Here is a 22877-nt window from a genome sequence, read left to right on the forward strand (position 1 = left end):
AGTTTGTTATCAGCAGAAAAACATCAGACACACTTAACACAAGTCTGTTTCACATCCCACACTTGGGATCAAAACAAAAATGTGTTTATATCCACTACGCCACGGCATCTACCAGTGTTATGAAATTTCTGCTTGGTTACCTGTCACATACAAAATTATTTTGATAGTTATAATGTTTATAGAATCTTCCATATATGAGATAATATCAAGAAAATAATATTTTACCTCTGTGTTTAAACAATATTTTACCAGCCTTGATTTCCTGTGCATTCATACAAAATATGTGTCCTACCACCCTTTTTAAAAATAAATATGTGGATGAATGGCAGTTGATGAAAATATTTATTCCATGAAAACTTCAAGAAATAGGTAAATGATGATTATTACTATGCTCACTTCAATTCTGGCTCTCTGCTATCATGTTTATCATGAAAAACAAGTTGTTTTTAATATTTTTCTGAAATGCCTTTTAGTATTAGCTGATTTCTCAAAGAGAATATATTTTATATTGTAATCATTTCATAATGATTTGCTAGCATCAGGATAATCAACAGTATTGGAATAAGAATCTTCTTAAGTATTTTAGAAATTGATTTTTTTCCCCACTTAATACAATAAATGATTGCTTGGTGGTAAATCAATGCATGTTTTCACTGGTTACTCTCCCAGTGTTAGCAATTGCAGCTCTCAGCTTCCCCAGTTCTTTCTAATTTATAGGTTGGTAAAAAAGTCTTAGAAGTCAGGTAACTGTGTTCATTAATTTTCCATTAAAATAATAGTCAAAGGCTTTGTGAAAAATCTCAGGGCTTTTCTAGTAAGGTGAAAAGAGAAGATTTATTGCCAGCACTGTTGTCTTTTTGACATGTATTTTGTCAGTTCAAAAAAACATATCACTTAATTTTGTGCTTTCTGTGTTGAAGATAAATGAGGTTACTAAATATTTGAATTATGCATATTGGAACAAATCTTGCCTTCTGTAGAGCCAAGGCAGAATCTATAAGCACTAATTGCTGTCATCACATTTTCTTGTGTCAATGAATACATCTACAGACACTAAGTATTGTGCTTCATTAACACTGTGACCATTTTTTTTTTACTTTAATATTCTGATGAAAGAGGCTGCTTCCTCTTTCATAAGGGAAATGATTTTGTTTCTATTGTATCTTCTATATTCTATTAATGTTGGAGTGTGAATGCATTGTATATCATAAAATACAAATCAAATAAACAGTGCTTGCTACTCTAAGAAACTATCAATATGACAATTTAATTCACTGCCATGTATTATCTCACAATTTTTAAATGCCCTACCACACAACAGGGACATATACACAACCATGTTCATAGCAGCCTTACTCATAATAGCCAGAACATGGAAACAGCCTAGGTGTCCCACAGTAGAAGAATGGACTAAGAAACTGTGGTACATTTACACTATGGAATACTACCCAGCTGTTAAAAACAAGGAATTCCCAAAATTTGTGGACAAATGGACTGAACTAGAAATTATCATAATGAGTGAGTTCACCCAGAAGCAAAAAGAGACAAACGGTATATACTGACTTATATCGAGACACTAGTCCAAGGGATATGTCCCACGAAAAACTTTACTTACCAGGAAAGTGGGTCAGAGGAGAGGACATCCTATTGAGACTTTAGGTGAGAGTAGCGTAGAAGAATGGGGAAATAGAAGGATCCACAGAGTCCTGGACCTACAAGAAGAACTTTATGCCAGGCAGATCTGGGTCCTGGGGACCTCCTCAAACTAAGGCACCAGCCAAGGAGAATATAGACAGTAAACTTTGAACCCCTACCCAGGCCTAGCTGATGAACAGAATATTCTCCACCGCTGAGTGGAGAGTGAGATCTGACTCTCACATGAACTCTGGTGCCCCTTTTCTGACCACGTCCCCTGGATGGGGAGGCCTGGCAGCACTCAGAGGAAGGATAGAAATTTACCAAGAAGAGACTCGATACTCTAAGAGCATATATAGGGGGAGGAGGTCTCCCTCAATCACAGACATAGGGGAGGGGAGAAGGGGGGAAGTGGGAAGGAGGGAAGAATAGGAGGATACAAGGGAAGGACTAACAATTGAGATGTAATATGAATAAATTAATTAAAAAATGGAAAAAAAAGAATGCATACTAACTAGCCTCCCACAAATGCAGAGGTTGGATGGAGAAGTGGACATCTTTTGCAATGTGTTTGAGTATATTCTACCCCCTTACAATATTTTCTTTGTGCCTCTTCAGTGAAGCCTTGCCATGGCCTATACGAAATAGGCATCCTGGTACTTTACCTTTGCATGTATACTGGAAAATTCAATATGAAGGTTGTAACATTGAAGTATATGGCCACTGGTGATGCTGAGACACCTTAAGGTCATTATCTAAGGCTGTACATTTACCTGGCTCTACGTGGATGTTCATTTTGTAGATATCCTTCTGAGCCTCTCCTGGTGAGCACTTGTTGCTATGATTTGCAATTCTTTTTTTCTGCCTATTGGTATAACTGGTTGAGACAGATTAGGATATGTGGCTTTATTAAAATATATGTGGTATTGTTGGGAGATGTCACTGGGTTAGGTATTGAGGCTTAAAAATCCTATTGCAGGTCCATTTCTGTGTCTGTCTGCTCCCTACAGATCAGGATGTAAAACTCTCCATTACTGCTCCAGGAACATGCCTATGTGCTTCTTGCCTTAATACTATTGGAGTAAACCTCTAAAACTGTAAGCAAACCTTCCCCCCAGTCAAATGTTTTCTTTTACAACAATCAAATATAATCCCTACTGTTCTTGTTGCCACACACACACATACATACATATGCAATAAAAATGAAACATATATTAAATTAAGAATTGGAGTTACTTATCTGTTGTAGTAACAAACACACTATAAATATATATATTCATATGAGGAAGACAGAATACTAAAGGTAAGCCCAATGTAATCACAATGGACAATGTCAAAGATAGGTAATGCTGTTGGATTCATGTTCGTAGAAGTCTCTATAAAGAACATGAGTATCCTGTAGTGTATACAAAAGGCAAGAAAATGATTTTTTAGTTCCTTGATCCCTGAAAAGAATGCAACCCTGTCAACATATGATTTTAGTTTGTGACACATTTTTTACTATCAGTAGTAAGAAAATATATTTGTGTTATTAAGCTATTAGGTTTGGGATAGTTCTTTTTATATAAGTCATAAAATACAGCTGCAATATAGAATTTGAATAATGAAAACAGAGATCAGCTGCTGTTTCTATTGTAACAACATAAGATAAGCAAATAGATCCCTTTTAATACGGAAAATAGAAAAAATTGTGATAACACAAAATGATGTGTTGAGATGAAAGACTTGTCAAACGTGTAAGGATAATGCTTGACACATCAACTCCGCGTGTTCCCTTATGAATGTCAATGCATGTGGTTGCTCAGATCAGATTAACTTCATCTATACCCAGCTAATTCCCCTGTTGAGCATAACAACGTTTCATGTTTTCTGCAATGCTTTTCAGCAAGGTTTTGTGTATAAAGGCAGCACATTCTGTATAATGCTTTCATGTCTACCTTCTTCTGCGATGTGAGTCTAGTGGGATTGGGTTGATCAAAAGTAAGTTCTGCTCCTTTGCTATTCTCTGTCAGTAGTTAATTACAAAAGACATATGCTTGAGTATAGTTTTAATTTTATAATAAGGCATTATTTAACATCAATCCTACCAAGTTTGAGAATTTAGGCAATATTTTTAATTAAAAATAGATATTTCATATAATATAGTTTATTTTCTGTTCCCCACAAGTCCTCCCAGATCCTTCCTACCTCCACACCCAACAAAAACTCGCCCTTTCTTTCCCTCATTAGAAAACAAACAGACAACTAAAAAAGAAAAATATAATAAAATAAAAAATAAACAAACTGAATAGGGCAAAACTAGTAAATGAGAGAGAGAGAAAGAGAGATAGGAAGAGAGAGAGAGAGAGAGAGAGAGAGAGAGAGAGAGAGAGAGAGAGAGAGAGAGAGAGAGAAGTACACATAGAGAAACACACACATTCATACACAAAGAAAACCACTAAAGACAAAAACTCAAAAATTGTAATATATGAGCAAAAGATACATAAAGCTGAAAATATTCAGACAAAGAATTATGAGACCAGAAATATCCTTAAAGTGCTGTTATATTTGTTTTGTGTTGGCCATTTATTGCTGACAATGGGGCATGCCTTTAAGTATGGTTTTTATATCCAGTAAGACTCTTTATAATAAACTGTAGAAGGAATAAGACGGTTTTGAGCAGGAATACGGCGAACCCAGCAACACGCATGCGCAGATTGAGGCCTTTATGTAGAGTTAGGCCCCAGACCTGCCTGGACATGCCTGTGCAGACTCATAGACTTACTACTGCCCAGAGTCTGGTGACCTCACCAGGGAACCAAGGAGGAGGAGCCATAGCAGCAACTTTCAGTTTGTGAGCCACTGGGTGCGGGGGGGGGGGGGGGGGGGCGGGGTGAGGGGAGGGTGTATAAAGGCAAGCCCTATTTCTGTAATGAATGAGTTTGCTTCAGGGGATCCCCTGACTCTGGGAGTCTGTGTACTTGACTCTGAGCCAGCTTACTGTTGCCACAAAGGGTCCTGGACTTCTGTCCCAGTAATAGTAAACTATTACTTTTTTCTTTGTTAGCATTTATCTGCTGGAGAAAACATCTAGATTAAGGATGGGAGTTGTTGTCCAGTTCCCTTCCACTGTTGGTACCACATCTGGTATTGGCCATCTGTTTAAGTATCTGTTTGGACCATGTGGATGCTCTTGGTCTCTGAGTACATATGGATACCAGAGCTGTTATGTCTAGAAGATGTTGAGGGTTTGTGTGTGTTTTTCATTACTACTGGGTGTTACATTCATCTGTTTCCTGTTCTGCATAGTTTTCTGAACTCTGAAGGAAAGGATTCATAAAAATGTGCAGTTTAGAGCTGAGTTATCCCAAGGTCTCTCATTCTCTGCACACTATTCAGTTGTGGATGCTGTGTGTACTCCATCTACAGTAGGAGGCAACCTTTCTAGTGACAGCTGAGTAAGGCAGGTATCTATTGGTATAAATGCCATTAGAAGACATTTTATGTTCTGTTAGCAGAACTGGAGTATTTGGTCTTCCCCTAGGTCCATAAGCTAACAAGGCTCATTTTCTTTGACCGCCTGAGAAAAGGAACTTTCCAGTAAAGTGAACACTAGTCAGTAGACTTCAGGTCCTAGGTAGATACCAGACTGAGTTCATCATGTTCAATGAGTTTTATAGATTCTGTCTTTAGCAAAAGAACTGTATAGTCAGTTTGTAGAGAGCAAAAGGTATAGGGTTTGTAATCGTGAATTTATTTAAAAATGGAGTTCACCTCAGAAAATGTGCTTATATATAATGGAATGAAATACAGCAAATGCTCTTGAACTGCTTTTGAACATGTGAAAATTAAACACATGTTTTTGAAAGCACACACACATATGAAAATATATAATGTACTAGAAAAACTATCAAATCATTTCATGAACATTAATGTTTTTCTAAAAGTAATTGTTTTATAATAGTTGTACTTTTACTTATATCAGATAAATCAACAGTTAAGATTCCACACTATCATTATAGTACTTTTGATGAAAAATTGAAAATAAATTATATTATATTACCATAATTGGCAAATTACAACTGCTGTATTTGGGTGTTCATATGTATTTGGTTTTTGCTGGGTTTAGTCTAAGAAGTTACTGTGTCCACCAGAGATATCTGTACCCTAAGAAAAAACACTTTCTTACCTTGCAAATAAAATAGGGCATTGGTGTTTGAATGAAAGTAGACAAATTAATAGTTAACCTATGAAAATGTAATATTGGTGAATGAGAGACTAAACGATGAGACTATACACTGAAGCAACATTATAAGCTCTTAGCAGTGTCTATCACATGAACATTTGTTTATTGTTTATTGTTGCTCTCAGCAATCATGTTTTATATAAATCAAGTAGCAAAATGCACAGCTGGCACTTTTAGGAACCATTTTGGCTTTGACCTTTTCGTTTTTTCTGTTATTAGCATTATCTTATTTCTCAAATTTAAATATACATAAATATATACACATAAACATGTATGCATATATAATAACTATTAAGGATAGAAAACTTTCTGTATCTCTAAATATTATTATTATTATTTTATTTCTCAGATAATTTTAATCAAGTTTAAATATGGTAAATACTTATTAAATATCTTACATTTATATGACAATTAAAGTACATTTATTTATTTTGTTTGTACAGTGTATGTGTTTGGCCCCATGTGTTTCATGATGCCTATATAAAGGTTAAAGGACAACTTATGGGATTAAATTATTTACTTCTACTTTATGTCTCTAAATAGTAAAAACAAGTCATCAAACTATATAGCAAACAGCTTTACAGTCAGAGCAATAAAAGTTTTTGTTTTGTTTGTTAGGAGTTTGTTTGTTTGTTTTTGTTTATGCTATACCATAAATGTCAAAGGAAATGAAGAAATATTCCCAGCCCAGTAATGTTTGACTTAATTAAGATATTTTTACTTTCAGGAGTTGTAGGACACATATTTTTGTCATTTAAAGTGACTCTTATTCAACCAGGCATGGTGGCATGTACCTTTAATCTCAGCACTCAGGAGGCAGAAGCAGGAAGATCTCTGTATTTGAGGCCAGGGTGATCTACAAAGAGTTTAGGACAGCTAAAGATATACAAGAGAAACCCTGTCTTACAAAAAATAAATACAATAAAACTTTTTTAAAAAGAAAGAAAAAGAAAAAGAAAAGAAAAGATTCTCATTGTTGTTACTTTCAAGTTGAGATAACAAAACATCCTTTAAGAAACAAACAGTAAGACAGAGATGTTTTAAAATTTGACAAAACTGTTTCATTACTAACATAGTTATCATTAACAAATAGTTTAGCACTAGATACGTGTGTTTATTTTGATCATTTGTATCCACAAAGAAGAGAAAATAAAGTCAATAATTTATGATTCCATTTGTTTTTATTCTGTGCTTTTCATTAAGAAAAAATATATGTGGCTAGTGTGTTTTCACATTCTTATTTACACTGCATTGTGAAAGCTGTATGTTGAATCATTTGAATTGATGACTATTTGATGTTACATTCTGTCAGGAGCCACAACCATAGAGAAGTATGACCTCAGAACCAATCTGTGGATCCAGGCAGGAATGATGAACGGCAGGCGGCTTCAATTTGGTGTAGCTGTTATTGATGACAAGCTCTTTGTAATTGGAGGTCGAGATGGCTTGAAGACATTGAACACCGTTGAATGTTACAATCCCAAAACCAAGACATGGACTGTTTTACCACCGATGTCAACACATAGGCATGGTCTAGGTAAGGCCGATATTTATCTATGTATGTTTTTATAGTCACCTTATTGAAAATACAACTGTATTAAAAACAAATTCTTATATAAAATGGTTTATTTGAGGCACAATAATTAAGCTTTTTAACTTTATGGAATGATACTTGAGGAAGGAGGCGAACACCAAAAAGGAGAACTTAAGCTGTTTATAAAGCTTTCACAAACTCATATTTATACATTTGGTGTGAGAAAGATGAAATATAGACAAAGTACTAAATACAGAGTAGTAGATAGACAAAGTGCTAAAGTCCAGAGGAAGGAGTGCTGCCTGTAAATTGGATATATCAGATGGCTCCTCCCATAACCCAGGGAAGGTAAATTTACCTGTTTTATGGTTAGTGTACTACCACCTTGAAAATGACAGAAAAGAGTGACCTGAGCATGGTGCTTTGATCCAGGGTAACAGTCTTCCTCTGCTCTGCCACTGAGCATCTCACTGAATGAAGCACCAGATTTGGAATCAGAATATCTAAGAACGTTATATTTTATTTATGTCATATTTAATTATAAGTCCATATATTTAAATGTCCATAGGAAAGCAATTCTATAATAATAATAAAAATAAATACAAATAATTTTCTGTAGAAATATGTACAGGAATACACACACAGAGACACAAACACACATACATTCTGTTATTATTCTAAAATATGAGCATTAGTATTGAATAGAATGACAAAAGAAAGCACCACCCTTTCAATAAGTCCATTCACAAAGCCATATATATTGAAATCACATTGTTAATGTCATCTAGAAATGGGACTGTAAAAAAATATCTAAGGCAAGTATCATATTCATCCTGAATGCAATGTTTCCCAAAGGATTTAGAAACTAAAGACCAGCTCAAATGGACTCCATTTTCATGTCCAATTCTCTTCCGGCCTTTATCTTCTGTGCCTCTTCCATAATTGAGCTGATATATAACCTCTTTGTCTCATGATTTTCAGGATCACAGTGCTTTGCTTCCTTCTTCCTGCACATTTTTTTTTTAGAAAACACTTTACTACAGAACTTCTAATGAGCACATCTTCTCAGAATAAGGAAATTACACATAGAATTCCGTAGTTGATTCATTTCTGAGCACAATCTTTTTGAAATCCCCTTGCTGGTGATGAGCAAAGCCCTATATGTAGAATTAATCTTTGTTTACACATTCACCCAAGATCTTTCAGATGAAGCAAAGTTGATTGGGAAACAAAGAGTATACTGAATTATCTGATGAGATAAACATCTTTTTATAAACAATTTAATGACACAGCATTTACTGTATTTGTGATATACAAGTACGTTACATGTCTAAGATCTCTGAGGTCATCTAGCTATCTTCTCTGTAGTTATTGACAATAAGCAATATTGACATTGCTTATTTAGTCACTCAGATGCTTTAAGTTATAATTTTTCTACTATAGTTTATCTTGAGTGACTAATATCCAGTCTTTCAAATTGTTTGCAGCATACATACGTCACAACGTATACATCAGTATCTTTCTTTCAATTAATTTTTATTAAGTCACACTATTGCTATTTAGTATTTCATTGTATTTGCTTTCTTCTTAAGAGAGTTAACACCCTCTATTATGCATGTAAAGAAACTGTCCATGTTTGAAATTTGGTTTTGTCTCCTTAATTCTTTTAAATTTTTGTAAATTACCACTTCCTTCTCCCTCTGCCTTTGTCAGTTCTCCCTTCAGCCTTCTGTTCCTTTCTTCACTCTTTCTGTTACTCTTCTTTCCCCTGCTCTTCTTCTCCTTTTTCTAATCTTTCTTCCTCTGTTTTCTTCCTCTTAATTTAAATTTTGTTTGCCTTTTTCATGGTCTGATTATTTTTTATATCAATTTTAGCCATTAAGTACTTGGTTGTATTTATGAGTTTTCATATAGGTGATGAAAATGTGAGATAATTGCATGAAGAAGTATCAGATCCCTGAATTTCTTTGCACGTTTCCTTAGTAGGAATTCACATTGGGGGAGGGGCGCTCCAGTTTTCTGAGAGGTAAAAGGAAAGCAGTATGGGGAAGGAAGAACCAAGGACTGGCAGATAGGGTACTGTAATGGGGAAGTAAAGCGAATGAATAAGTTAATAAAAAATTCACACAAATGAAAGACTGACTCCTAACTAGGGAGTCCTGATCTAGAAATCTGAATTTGCATGGTCCATTGGCTGTTGTCCTTCAAATAGCGACATTAGAGGCAAATCTTCATTGACTTCTCTTTGTACAAACATTCCTAGAAATTGGATTATTTATAGCAAGTGATCTGACTTTAGAGCTGGTGATTAGGAACAGAACACAATACTCAGGATGAATGTCTGTTGCATTGATGCTCTTGGTCACAGACTCTTTCTGGCAGATTCTGAATTTACACTGGTGTTTCATTGACTCTATCATAAATATGAAGTGACTCATAAAACAATGATTTAGCATGAAGAGTAATAAAAACAAATCACTTCATAAGTCACTTTTCCTTCTAAAATTTCTTCTAAATTTATTGCCTAAATATTCATTTCACTCAAAAAGTGACTATTGACTTCATGATTTTTGTTCATTATTTTTCATTTATCTTTGATAATTCTACACACACACACACACACACACACACACACACACACACACACACATTTACGAAATTCCTTATGTCATCATTAATTGCTAATAGTTTCTCAAATCAAGGTCATTTCTGAAGCCCCTTCCCCCATCCATGATGAAATTCCGTGGCCCAATTTTATACTCTTCTTGCTAAGCTAACTGCAGATGTGGTGAGTTCCTAAGTTAAGAAGTCATGACAAGTCCACAGGACATCCTCTGTGGCAGGGTTGCCTGTCTGCCCTCTTTCCACTAGGTATGCTCCAGGGTTCTTTAAGACTTGAAGAGGTTAATATTCTGCAACGTCCCTGAAGTTCTGACTCATTTTCCTTCACAAATGAAACTATTGCCAACTTATATCACACAGCAAATTCTTCATGATCAAATTTGTTAAAATTTGGATATATATAACAAAAATATACATTAAAATAATAAATAGGTAGAATTGGAAGTGAAATTAAAAAGATGAGAAAGATATGTCAAAGAATTATTGACCTATCAATAATTTTTCTCTTAGTGCCATGGTGTGGGTTTGTTTGTGCAGCTTATAAGATAATTGCAGAATTCTTTCATTATTAGAGATAATAAAGGAATTTAAAATATTTTATAGCTTTCAATAAAAGGTATCATCTAATATGTAACCTAGCCCATGAAAATTACATGATTATTAACTTTGTGGTGTCAAGGGAGCAAAATGTCTGCCTAGAGAATCTCATTAATTAAGTCAATGTGTTATCAATTAGCTATAAGTTTTTAATAACATTTAATTAAAATAAGAACCTGAGGTTCAGAGATGGGACATTTTATCCATACATGGAAGGATGCTCAGAAATCTTTTCACCTAAAGCTGTTCTCCTGTGATTTTTTTTCTTGAAAAACAAAATATTTTATTAAGCTCTGGACAGGCTATACCTCTTTCTTTGTACATAATTTTATTGTAGATACTGACAAAATACTTAAAGGGTATTTTAAATTTGAGTGATATGCACCACACCACATTGAAAAGTAGTGGGCAGTCAGCAAGAAAAGACATATTCAAGAAGTAAAAGAAGTTGACTTCTAGATCCAAGATGGCAGCGAGCAGTGTGGACTGTGTTTGGAAGCTCCAGTGAACAATTCAGGGAATTGCACAGATTTCTGAGCCAGGGACACCGAGGTCTCCACACCACGGCAGGAGTAGTGCTCCACAGTTCGGAAGGACCAGGGTGCGGTGCACAGGACCTGCGTGCCCCTGCACACGGGAGGAGCATGGATTTTCTGGGATTGAAGCAGCAGCGGCAGAGGCAGCAGCAGCGGCAGCAGTGGCGGTGGCTGAAGTTTGTAGCTCAGAGCTTTCTGGTGGAGGCAATTGGTGTGTGGCCAGTGGGAGTTGCTGTGGGAGAGGGGACTCTGGGAAGGATTTGGGTCACACTGTGCCTTGAGAACTAAACTGGACTTGGCAGACAGTTCATCTCCAGAGTCCCAAGTTCAGCTCAGTGCGCAGTGCCGTGGAAACATTAGCTCAGCTCAGTAAGCAGTTCCACCCGAGGTGCTAGCTAGCTCAGCGAGCAGTTCTGGGGCACAGACGCATGCTGAGATCAGCACACAGATTTGGCCCAGAGTCCCTAGCTGGACATGCCGGGGGTTTGGGCCCAGAGACTCTAGCTTAGCTTTGCGCACAGGCTCAGCGGCCCTAAGACTATGGCTGGACTCTCCACGCAGTTTGTGCCTGGAGTCCCAGGCTGAATTCAGCGCGCAGTGTGGGTCCAGAGTCCCTGGCTGAGCTCGGTGCACAATTCTGCCCTGGAGACTCAGTGGAGCTCGGCGTGCAGTTTGGGGCCACAGTCCCTAACTGTGCTTGGCAGACAGATTGGGACCAGAGACTCTAGCTGAGCTTTTGGCACAGTCCCGGCTCCAAGATTCTGGTTGGACACAGTGCGCAGTTTGAATCCAGAATTCCTGGCTGAGCTTGGCGGACGGTCCGGGCCCTGAGTCTATAACTGACCACAGCACGCACTTTGGGCCAAAAGCCCCTAGCTGAGCTTGGTGCACAGTCCCAGCCCAAATATTCTGGCTGGACTCTGGGTGCATTTTGGGGCCAGAGTCCCTAGGGGAGCTCAGTGCGCAGATTGTGCCCAGAGTTCATAGCTGAGCTCGGCACACGGTTCGGGCCCTAAGAATCTAGCTGAGCTCGGCACATGGTTCGGGCCCAGTGTCCCTGGCTATACTTGGCAGGGGACCCAGAAGGCTATGGATACCTTGGCCTGACACAACGCTCATTCAAAGACCCAAAACGATTGCAGGACTCACAGTACAGGGGAGCTGAGGATCACTGGCTGTGAGAGTCCAAAACAACAGGGCTAGTCTCCTGCTATCCACACTAGTGAAGCATCAGAGCTTCTAGCCTAGGGAAATCGTGAGAAAACAAGTGAATCTATCATCAGACTCCCTCCATCCAACAAAAAAATAGACAGCAAGATATCTAAAGGACAGCGTGAAACCATACGCAAAAAACTCCAAAACAATATGGCGTCTCCAGTTTCCAGCTATCCCAAAGAAGACAACCCAGAGAACTCAAATACAATGGAAATACAAGAATATGACTTTAAATCCTTAGTAATGAAGATGATAATGGAGGAAACAAATAAAATTCGTAATCAAATGCAGCAAGATGCAGTCAAACAGGTGAGAGACATAAAAGGAGCACAAAGAGTGGAACTGGAAAATTTTCGGGAAAATGCAAAAAAACAGATGAAAGAAATAAATAAAACGGTTCAAGTTCTGAAGACCTATAAAAAGGCAATGGAGGGCTGGAGGAATGGCTTAGCAGTTAAGAGCACTGATTGCTCTTCCAGAGGTCATGAGTTCAATTCCCAGCAACCACATAGTGGCTCACACCCATCCACAATGACATCTGGTACCCTTTTCCGGCATGTAGTACATGCAGGCATAATACTGTATACATAATAAATAAATATTTTTTTAAAAAAAGAGGCAATGGAAGAAACTCAGGAATATACAAACAATCAGATGAAAGAAATCAAAAAATCAGTTCAAGATCTGAAGATGAAAATGGGTTCAATGATAAACACACAGACAGAAGAAAAACGAGAATGTGAGACCTTAGAGAAGAAGGCGAGCAACACAGAGGTGAGCTTTTCTAACAGAATTCAGGAACTGGAAGAACGAATCTCAGGTCTAGAAGATACAATCACAGATCTTGAAGCAACCATTAAAGAAAATGCCAAATCTGGAAAACTCCTGACACAAAACATCCAAGAAATTAAGGACACCATGAAAAGAAGAAATCTGAGGATAATAGGCATTGAAGAAAGAGAAGATATCAGACTCCAAGGCCCAGAAACTATTCTCAACAAAATCTTAGAAGAAAATTTCCCCATTCTAAAGAAAGAGATGCCTATAAACATACAAGAGGCCTACAGAGCACCAAATAGAATTGACCAGAAAAGAAAAACTGCCCGTCACATAATAATCAAAATACAAAACATACAGAACAAAGAAAAAATATTAAAGGCTGCAAGGGAAAAGGGCCAAATAACATTTAATGGTAAACCTATCAGAATTACACCCGACTTCTCAGCAGAGACCATCAAAGCCAGAAGGGCGTGGATAGAGATCCTGCAAACCCTAAGAGACCACAGATGCCAGGCCAGACTACTTTACCCAGCAAAACTATCAATAACCATTGATGGAGAAAACAAAATAGCCTTGACAAAAACAAATTCAAACAGGACCTATCCACAAACCCAGCTTTACAGAAGGTACTAGGAGGAAAACTCCATCCCAAAGGGTCAAGCTACAACCAAAACTACTCAGGAAATAGACAATTGTACCATGGCAAAAACACAACTACACAAACGCTCGACTGGAACCAACATCAAAATTAAGACTCTTAACAGTCACTGGTCATTAATATCTCTCAACATCAATGGTCTCAATACTCCAATAAAAAGACACAGACTAACTGAATGGGTGCGTAAACAAGATCCAACATTCTTCTGCATACAAGAAACACATGTCACCCATAGTGATAGACATTTCCTCAGGGTAAAAGGTTGGAAAAAATATTCCAAGCAAATGGTCACAATAAGCAAGCAGGCGTACCCATTTTAATATAGAACAAAATAGACTTTCAAACAAAATTAATCAAAAGGGATGCGGAAGGATACTTCATACTCATCATAGGTAAAGTCAACCAAGATGACATCACAATTCTGAACATCTATGCTCCCAATACAAGGGCACCCACATTTGTAAAATGTCTGCGAAAAAAGCTTAAACCACACATCGATCCTTACACAATAATAGTGGGAGACTTCAACACCCCACTCTCACTGAAGGATAAGTCACTGAAACATAAACTAAGCCAAGAAATAACATCATTAACCAATGCCATGGATCAAATGGATCTAACAGATATCTATAGAACCTTTCACCCAAACAAGAAAGAATATACCTTCTTCTCTGCACCCCATGGAACCTTCTCCAAAATTGATCACATTGTAGTTCACAAAGAAAACCTCAACAGATACAAGAGGATTGAAATAATACCTTGTATCCTATCAGATCATCATGGGCTTAGGCTGCAATTCAACAACAGAAATAACAAAAAGCCTACACGTATGTGGAAACTAAATAAATCTCTGCTAAATGACACCTGGGTCAGGGAAGAAATAAAGAAAGAAATCAAGGAGTTTCTGAAATTCAATGAAAATGAAGGAACAACATACCCAAATTTGTGGGATACATTGAAAGCAGTACTAAGAGGAAAACTCATAGCACTAAGTGCCTTTAAAAAGAAATTAGAAGCATCGCACATAAGCACCTTAACGACACAACTGGAAGCCCTAGAAAAAAAAGAAGCAGAAACACCCAAAAGGAGTAGACGTCTGGAAATAATCAAACTCAGGGGCGAAATTAACAAATTAGAAACTAAGAAAACAGTCCAAAGAATCAACAAAACCAAGAGCTGATTCTTTGAGAAAGTCAACAAGATAGACAGACCATTAGCCAAACTAACTAAAAGGCAGAGAGACAGTATTGAAATCAACAAAATCAGAAATGAAAAGGGAGACATAACAACAGACACTGAAGAAATACAAAGAATCATAAGATCCTACTTTGAAGGCATATATGCCACAAAATTTGAAAATCTAAGGGAAATAGACAATTTTCTTGATCAAGTTCACTTGCCAAAGTTGAGTGAAGAACAGATAAACAAGCTAAATAGTCCCATTTCCCCTACAGAATTAGAAGCAATCATTATCAGTCTCCCAACCAAAAAAAGCCCAGGGCCAGATGGTTTCAGTGCAGAATTCTACCAGACCTTCAAGGGCGAGCTAATACTGATACTCTTCAAGCTACTCCAAAAGATAGAAATGGATGGAACATTACCAAATTCATTCTATGAGGTCATAGTCACATTGATACCTAAACCTCACAAAGACTCAACAAAGAGAAGTTCAGACCCATTTCTCTTATGAACATCGATGCAAAAATACTAAATAAAATACTTGCAAAATGAATACAGGAACACATCAAAGATATCATTCATCATGACCAAGTAGGCTCAATTCCAGGAATGCAGGGATGGTTTAATATATGGAAATCCATCAATGTAATCCACCATATAAACGAACTCAAAATAAAAAGCACATGATCATCTCTTTAGATTCAGAGAAAGCATACCTGGTCTCAAACTGTACTATAAACAATAGTAATTAAAACAGCATGGTACTGGCACAGCAACAGGATGGTTGATCAGTGGAATCGAATCAAAGACCCAGATATGAATCCACACACATATGGTCACTTCATTTTTGACAAAGAAGCCAAATCCATTCAATGGGAAAAGGATAGCATCTTCAACAAATGGTGCTGGTCTTACTGGAGGTCTATGTGTAAAAAAATGCAACTGGACCCATATTTGTCACCTTGTACAAAACTCAAATCCAAGTGGATTAAAGACCTCAACATAAAACCAGAGACACTAAGTCACTTAGAAGAAAAAGTGGGGAAGAGCCTGGAACATATTGACACAGGAGACAACTTCCTGAAGAGAGCACCAATAGCCCAGGCCTTAATGTCAACAATTAATAAATGGGACCTCATGAGGCTGAGAAGCTTCTGTAAGGCAGGAGACACGGTCAAGGGAACAAAGCAACAGCCTACAGATTGGGAAAAGATCTTCACCAACTCTACATCTGATAAAGGTCTAATATCCAAAATATATAAAGAACTCAAGAAATTAAACAGCACCAAACCAAATAACCCAATTGAGAAATGGGGCTTGGAACTAAACAGAGAATTCTCAACAGAGGGATATCAAATGGCCTAGAAACACTTAAAGAAATGCTCAACCTTCTTAGGCATCAAGGAAATGCAAATCAAAACAACTTTCAGATTCCATCTTATACCCATCAGAATAGCTAAGATCAAAAATTCAAGTGACACCACATGCTGGCAAGGATGTGGGGAAAGAGGAACACTCCTTCATTGCTGGTGAGAATGCAAACTAGTATAGCCACTTTGGAAATCTATCTGGTGCTATCTCAGAAAACTGGGGATAGGACTTCTTCAAGACTCAGCTACTCCACTCCTTGGAATATATTCAGAAGATGCTCCAGCACACAACAAGAAAATTTGCTCAACCATGTTCATAGCAGCCTTATTCATAATAGCCAGAACATGGAAACAGCCTAAGTGTCCCCCAGTAGAATGGATAAAGAAACTGTGGTACATATAAACTATGGAATACTACTCAGCTATTACAAACAATGAATTCCCAAAATTTGTGGACAAATATATTGAGCTAGAGATGATCATAATGAGTGAGTTAATCCAGAAGCAGGAAGACTCAAACGGTATATACTCACTTATATCTGCATACTAGCCCATGGGGCATGTCTCACGAAAGCCTTCCCTTACCAGGAAACTGGGACAGAATGGAGGACATCCTATTGGGACTCTAGATGAGAGAAGCATGGGAGATTAGCAAAGTAGAAGGATCCAGAGGGTTCCAGAAACCTACAAGTAGAACATTATGATAGGCAGATTTCGGCACAGGAATTCCGCTCAAACTAAGGCACCAGCCAAGGACAATACAGGCGGTAAACTTTAAACCCCTACTCAAATCTAGCCAATGAGCAGAACATTCTCCACAGTTGAGTGGAGAGTGGGGTATGACTTTCACATGAACTCTGGTGCCTCATATTTGACCATGTCCCATGGAGGGGGAGACCTGGTGGCACTCAGAGGAAGGACAGCAGCTTACCAAGAAGAGACTTGATACCCTATGAACATATACAGGGGAGGAAATCCCCCACAGGAACAGTCATAGGGGAGGGAAATAAGGGGAAATGGGAAGGAGGGAAGAATGGGAAGATACAAGGGATGGGATAACCATTGAGATGTAACAAGAATAAATTAATAAAAAATTAAAAAAAAACAAAAAAAAATAAGTTGGCTTCAATTTTGGTATTTATTTCATGTTCATTTATTAATCTTTTGACAGTAATTATTAATCCTACTCCTCCTGCACTCACTAGTCAATCATTCTGCTACTGAGATACTTCCAAAACTGCTGTTTACATTGACTTTTATTAGTTTCACTTTAATTAATTACAGATTCCCAGGTGTGGCACTGATAAAAGTAATGATTCATTGAATTTATTAAATTCTCTTAAAATACCATGCTTTAATATCTATTGTTAATTGTCCAGTAAAATGATTGTTTCAATCTTATCACAAAATGATTTTAAATTAATGAAGTTTTTTTCTGACTTAGCCATTCATTTAAATATCACAGTAGGAATATATCATAGATAACGAACTTTGTTAAGTTTACTTGCTGACATGAAATTACATGTTTATATTTTAAATGACAAATGATCCTAATTTGATTATCTACTCAATGATTAAAGGTTGCAATTCATAGCATTATCATCACTAGAAAGAATTAATGAAAATTTATCTAATAAAGCTCAAAATCTAAATATAAGCACCCAATTCTCTCCACTGTTGGCTTATCTTAACAAAAACAAAAATCTATATTTCTTTTCAGACTTTCTTAGCTGCTTTTGACTAAAAGCATCTGAAGTGAATGTGTGCTAATAAGGATCAATTAATGCCTTAACATTGTGAAGCCTGAAATGACAGACAAGTTTTCTCCACTGAAAAGTGTACTCTTGGCCTTCACATCTAGGCATTAATAAATGGAATAATTGCCTGTCAGCATACTTCTAAAATATTTAAGATTCAAAGATAAGGGAAAGTAGCTCATTAAAAATAAATTGTGCCAGTTGGTTCTCATTGCTTGAGGTGAATTCTGAAGACAATAAGCAATTATTGCTAATATTAGAAAATGTAGATGAAAGATACAGAAGGCCACTGTCTTCCTTTGTTTCTCCTGCCTATAGAAATCCTTAAAGGTGAACACTGGTACTTGTTGTCTCATGCATAGGGAATAGGCCAGAATGCTAAAACATGAAACAGAGAGCAAGAAACTATTAGGCATAGAAAAGGCAGTAGACTCAGGTGGACACAAGACTTCTGAAACACAAAACTGGAGGAAAGCTAGCAAACAGAATGTACTACTGTTACTTTGATAACCAAACAGTCTATTATATATATTAGTTTGCACCAAGAAAAGACTTGATACCCTGTGAGCATATACAGGGGGAGGAAATCCCCCTCAGGAACAGTCATAGGGCAGGGGAATAAGGGGAAAATGGGAAGGAGGGAAGAATGGGAGGATACAAGGGATGGGATAACCATTGAGACATTATATATATTTGACTTATCCATCCATTGTATATACATACAAAAATTATATAGAGTGAATTAATAGTAAATTACATGATTAAGATGTATTATTTCTTTGTGTTACAAATAATTGTTGCTTTAGTCATTTTGTTTTTATCTTCAAATGACCAAAGTTAATTTTAAAATGATTAATAAAGAAATATGTAAATAGATGTAATGGAGGCCAATTGTCAATCCTTGGTGTGTTCCTAAGGAATCATTCATCATAATTTCATTGTTTGGTTTATTTATGTGCATGTGCATGTATACTTGCATTAGCACTCCTGTAGATGTCAGTGGACAACTTGTGAGAATTGATTTTCTCCTTCAAATACTTGGGACTTAGGAATCAAATTTAGGCCTTCAGCTTGGGTAGCAAGTGTATTTTCCTCTTGAGCCCATCTTATTTATGAGAGAGGAATTTTCTCTGGCTTGACACTTGAGGAATATGTGAACATGACTACACATAAAATAGAAAAGAGAGGCCTAAGATTCTGCCTGTCTCTACCTTCCCAGTGTTATAATGACCAATGTACACCATGAAACCCCGGTATTTGCTTGGGTAATGAAGATTGAGCTGTTTCCCATGCTTGCAGAAGTAGTTTTCATATTTTTTTTTCAAGTGATCAGCCCCTCTAGCACCTTCAAGTACATTTTAATTTATTTACCAAAAGTATAAAATCTTTCATACCTCACTAAGTATGATCTTTTCTAGGTCAATCCACTTGCCTGCAAATTTCATTATTTCCTTGTTTTTAACAGTTGAGTAGTATTCCATTGTGTAAATGTACTACAGTTTCTTTTTTTTAAATTTTTTGTTAATTTATTCTTGTTACATCTCAATGGTTATCCCATCCCTTGTATCCTCCCATTCTTCCCTCCCTCCTCTTTTCCCCCTCCCCTATGACTGTTCCTGAGGGGGATTACCTCCCCCTGTATATGCTCATAGGGTATCAAGTCTCTTCTTGGTAACCTGCTGTCCTTCCTCTGAGTGCCACCAGATCTCCCCCTCCAGGGGACGTGGTCAAAGGTGAACCACCAGAGTAGGTGACAAAGTAATATCCTACTCTCCACTCTACTGTGGAGAATGTTTAGCGAGTTATTACAGTTTCTTTATCCTCTCTTCAGTTGAGGGACATCTAGGTTGTTTCCTGATTCTGATTGTTATGAGTAAAGCTGGTATGAACAGAGGTGAGCAGATGCCCTTGTTGTATGGTATGGCATCATTTGGGTACAACCAGGAGTGATGTAGCTGTATCTTGGTATGAACAGAGGTGAGCAGGTGCCTGTTGTATGGTGTGGCATCATTTGGGTACAACCAGGAGTGATGTGGCTGTGTCTTGAAGTAGAACTATTCTCAGTTTTCAGACAAAGTGCCAGATTGATTTCTGAAGTGGTTGTTCAAGTTTGCACTTCTACCAGCAATGGAAGAGTGATCCCCTTTCTCCATATCCTTGCTAACATGTGCTATCACATGAGCTTTTGATCGTAGCCATTCTGATGGGTGTAAAGTGGAATCTCGGAGTCATTTTATTTTGCATTTCCCTGATTACTAAGGACATTGAGATCATCCTGAGTGAAGTAACCAAGAACCATAAAGATACACATGGTATGCACTCACTTATAACCATATTTTAACCGTATAGTACAGAATAAACATACAATTTACAGACCCAAAGATTATAAGTAACAAGGAAGACCCAAGAGAAGATGACTGAATCTCAGAAAGAGAAATAGAATAGACAGCAGAAGTGCATCAAGAAAGGGAATGAGACAGGAGCCTAGCTTTGCTATCCTTTGAGAGGCTACATCAGCAGTGGATACAAACAAATACAGAAACTCATAGCCAAACACTGGATGAAGCATAGGGAGTCTTGGAGAAAAGAGGGGGGATTTGGAGGTGATAAGAGCTCTATAAGAAGACCAACACAGTATGATGTTTTCCATTATCTCAGAGGAAGGAAAGCAGGCTACCAAGAAGAGACTTGATACTCTATCAGTATATACAGGGAGAGGAGGTCCCCCTCAGGCACAGTCATAGGGGAGGGAAGTAGGGGGAAAGTGGGAGGGAGGGAAGAATGGGAGGATACAAGGGATGGGATAACAATTGAGATGTAATATAAATGAATTAATAAAAAGGAAAAATAAAAAATTTAAAAGACCAACAAAGCAAACTATTCAGGGCCCAGAGGGACTCGTGTAGACTGAAACACAAACCAAGGACCATGAATAGAATATACGAAGGCCTCCTACACAGATGTAGCAGATGAACAGCTCAAGCATCATGTGGGTCCTCTAGTAAGGTTAGGGGGGCTATCTCTGACATGGACTCTGTTGTCTGCTTCTTGATCAATCCACATCGGCAGAGCTGCCTCTCAAGGCCACAGGGGAAGAGGATAAGCTCAGGACTTATGCAATTTAATGATCTGACATAGTTTGATATGGTGGTGGGTGATCCTTTTTTCTAGTATGGTGAGGGGATGGAAGAATAGGGAAGGAGGGTGGGACTCGGAGGAGAGGAGCAGAGGGGTTACCATCAGGATGTAAAGTGAATAAATAATTATTTTAAACAATATTTCATTCAACATTTACAGATAATCAAATTTTTCTCCTTATCTTTTTTTTTTTCCTATTCTTATTTTGTTACTTACTTTTGGGACTAGAGCCCAACATTTTGTAAATGTCTGTAATCCTTATTTGTACAACCTGTTCCTTCAACTGTACTCACCCACCTGAATTAGCTAAATGAAACGCTCTTATTTTTCCATAGTGGTCTCCCATGTACTCAGATGCAATGCATTATGTAATACATACATCACCATCTATTGTAGATATTAAACGTAGTACCTCTTCAGACTTCTTCTCTTAGCTCCTAGGAGACTTGTTCATGTTTATTTTTATCTCTTCAAGCTTTCAATCACGTTGCTGCTTCAATTTATAAACCTGCTAAATGATCAAAGAAAGCCACTAAAATAATTCCTAGGCCAAGCATAGTGGCTCATGCTTTTGACTTCTGAACTTGGGAGGTAAAAGCAGGCAGAGCTTAGGGATTTTACGCCAGCTTTACAGATATAAGTGCTTCATTCCACCAGGATGGGAGGAGAGCATGAACTTCCTGAAGGTGTTCGCTGACCTCCATGTGGATGTTGTGGAAGTCATGCATGTGCATTTATTCTCCCACATATCATGTCAACAAACACATATACACACAAAACACATAATAATAAAATTTTGTTATGTATGCCACATTCCTTCTATATAATCGGAATAGTGTCTTAAATTAAAGTTCTAAAATTAATTTTCATTTTTTCTTTATCTGTATACGTGTGTGTGTGTGTGTGTGTGTGTGTGTGTGTGTGTGTGTGTGTGTGTGTGTTATGTGCCTATAAGTAGAGGTGCCTCCGGGTAACTCCAACTTCTATAGTTGGAGTTACACATTGTTGTGAACAAATAAAATGTATGTTGGGAGCCAAACTAGAGTCTTATGTAAGAGTGGAATTTGCTCCTAACTATGGATCCTCACAAGCCACTCATATTTGTAACATATTTTCAAAATTAGGATATAAAGAAGTTGCTTGATTAATATTATAAATCAAAACAATTCCTGATCTTATAATTAAGAAAGAATAGAGACAATTCAATTTCTTCATAGAGTAAATGTGAAAGCTTGATTTTTTTCTTTTATTTTAAGCTACATCCCTAAATGGTCTATACCTTTATGAGTATCATACACTTCACTTCAAGATAATGAACATGACTTATTAGTTAGTCTAGTTCTATATGTGCTTAATTTGATCCAATCTCTCATTCGTCCTTTATTTTCAGTTGTCACATTCCTATCCAGGGGGACCTGAATAAAAAGGGGACCACTACATCTAAGTCACAGTTGAAGGTCCTTTGTAAGATGCAATGATTAATCAGGACCCTTTAATCCCAACACTGGGGACAAACAGAGATAGGCAGACCACTGAGTTCCAGGACAACCAGAGATTCACAGAGATATCCTGTCTCAAAAAACAAACAAACAAAACCAAGAGTTATCAGACATAAAGAAACCTTGCACTAA

The 22877-nt window shown here is 37.3% G+C and overlaps 1 protein-coding gene across 1 annotated transcript in view; it reads left to right on the forward strand.

The window, feature by feature from the left end:
- Positions 1-22877, forward strand: part of KLHL1 (kelch like family member 1) — a 323361-nt gene that overhangs the window by 236732 nt on the left and 63752 nt on the right. The window contains exon 7 of the mRNA XM_084768289.1: positions 7173-7397. Coding sequence (XP_084624415.1) covers positions 7173-7397 — 225 coding nt within the window. The remainder of the gene's footprint in view (positions 1-7172; positions 7398-22877) is intronic.

This window comes from Acomys minous, assembly GCF_964271855.1.
Source record: "Acomys minous genome assembly, chromosome: 18".
NCBI lineage: Eukaryota > Metazoa > Chordata > Mammalia > Rodentia > Muridae > Acomys > Acomys minous.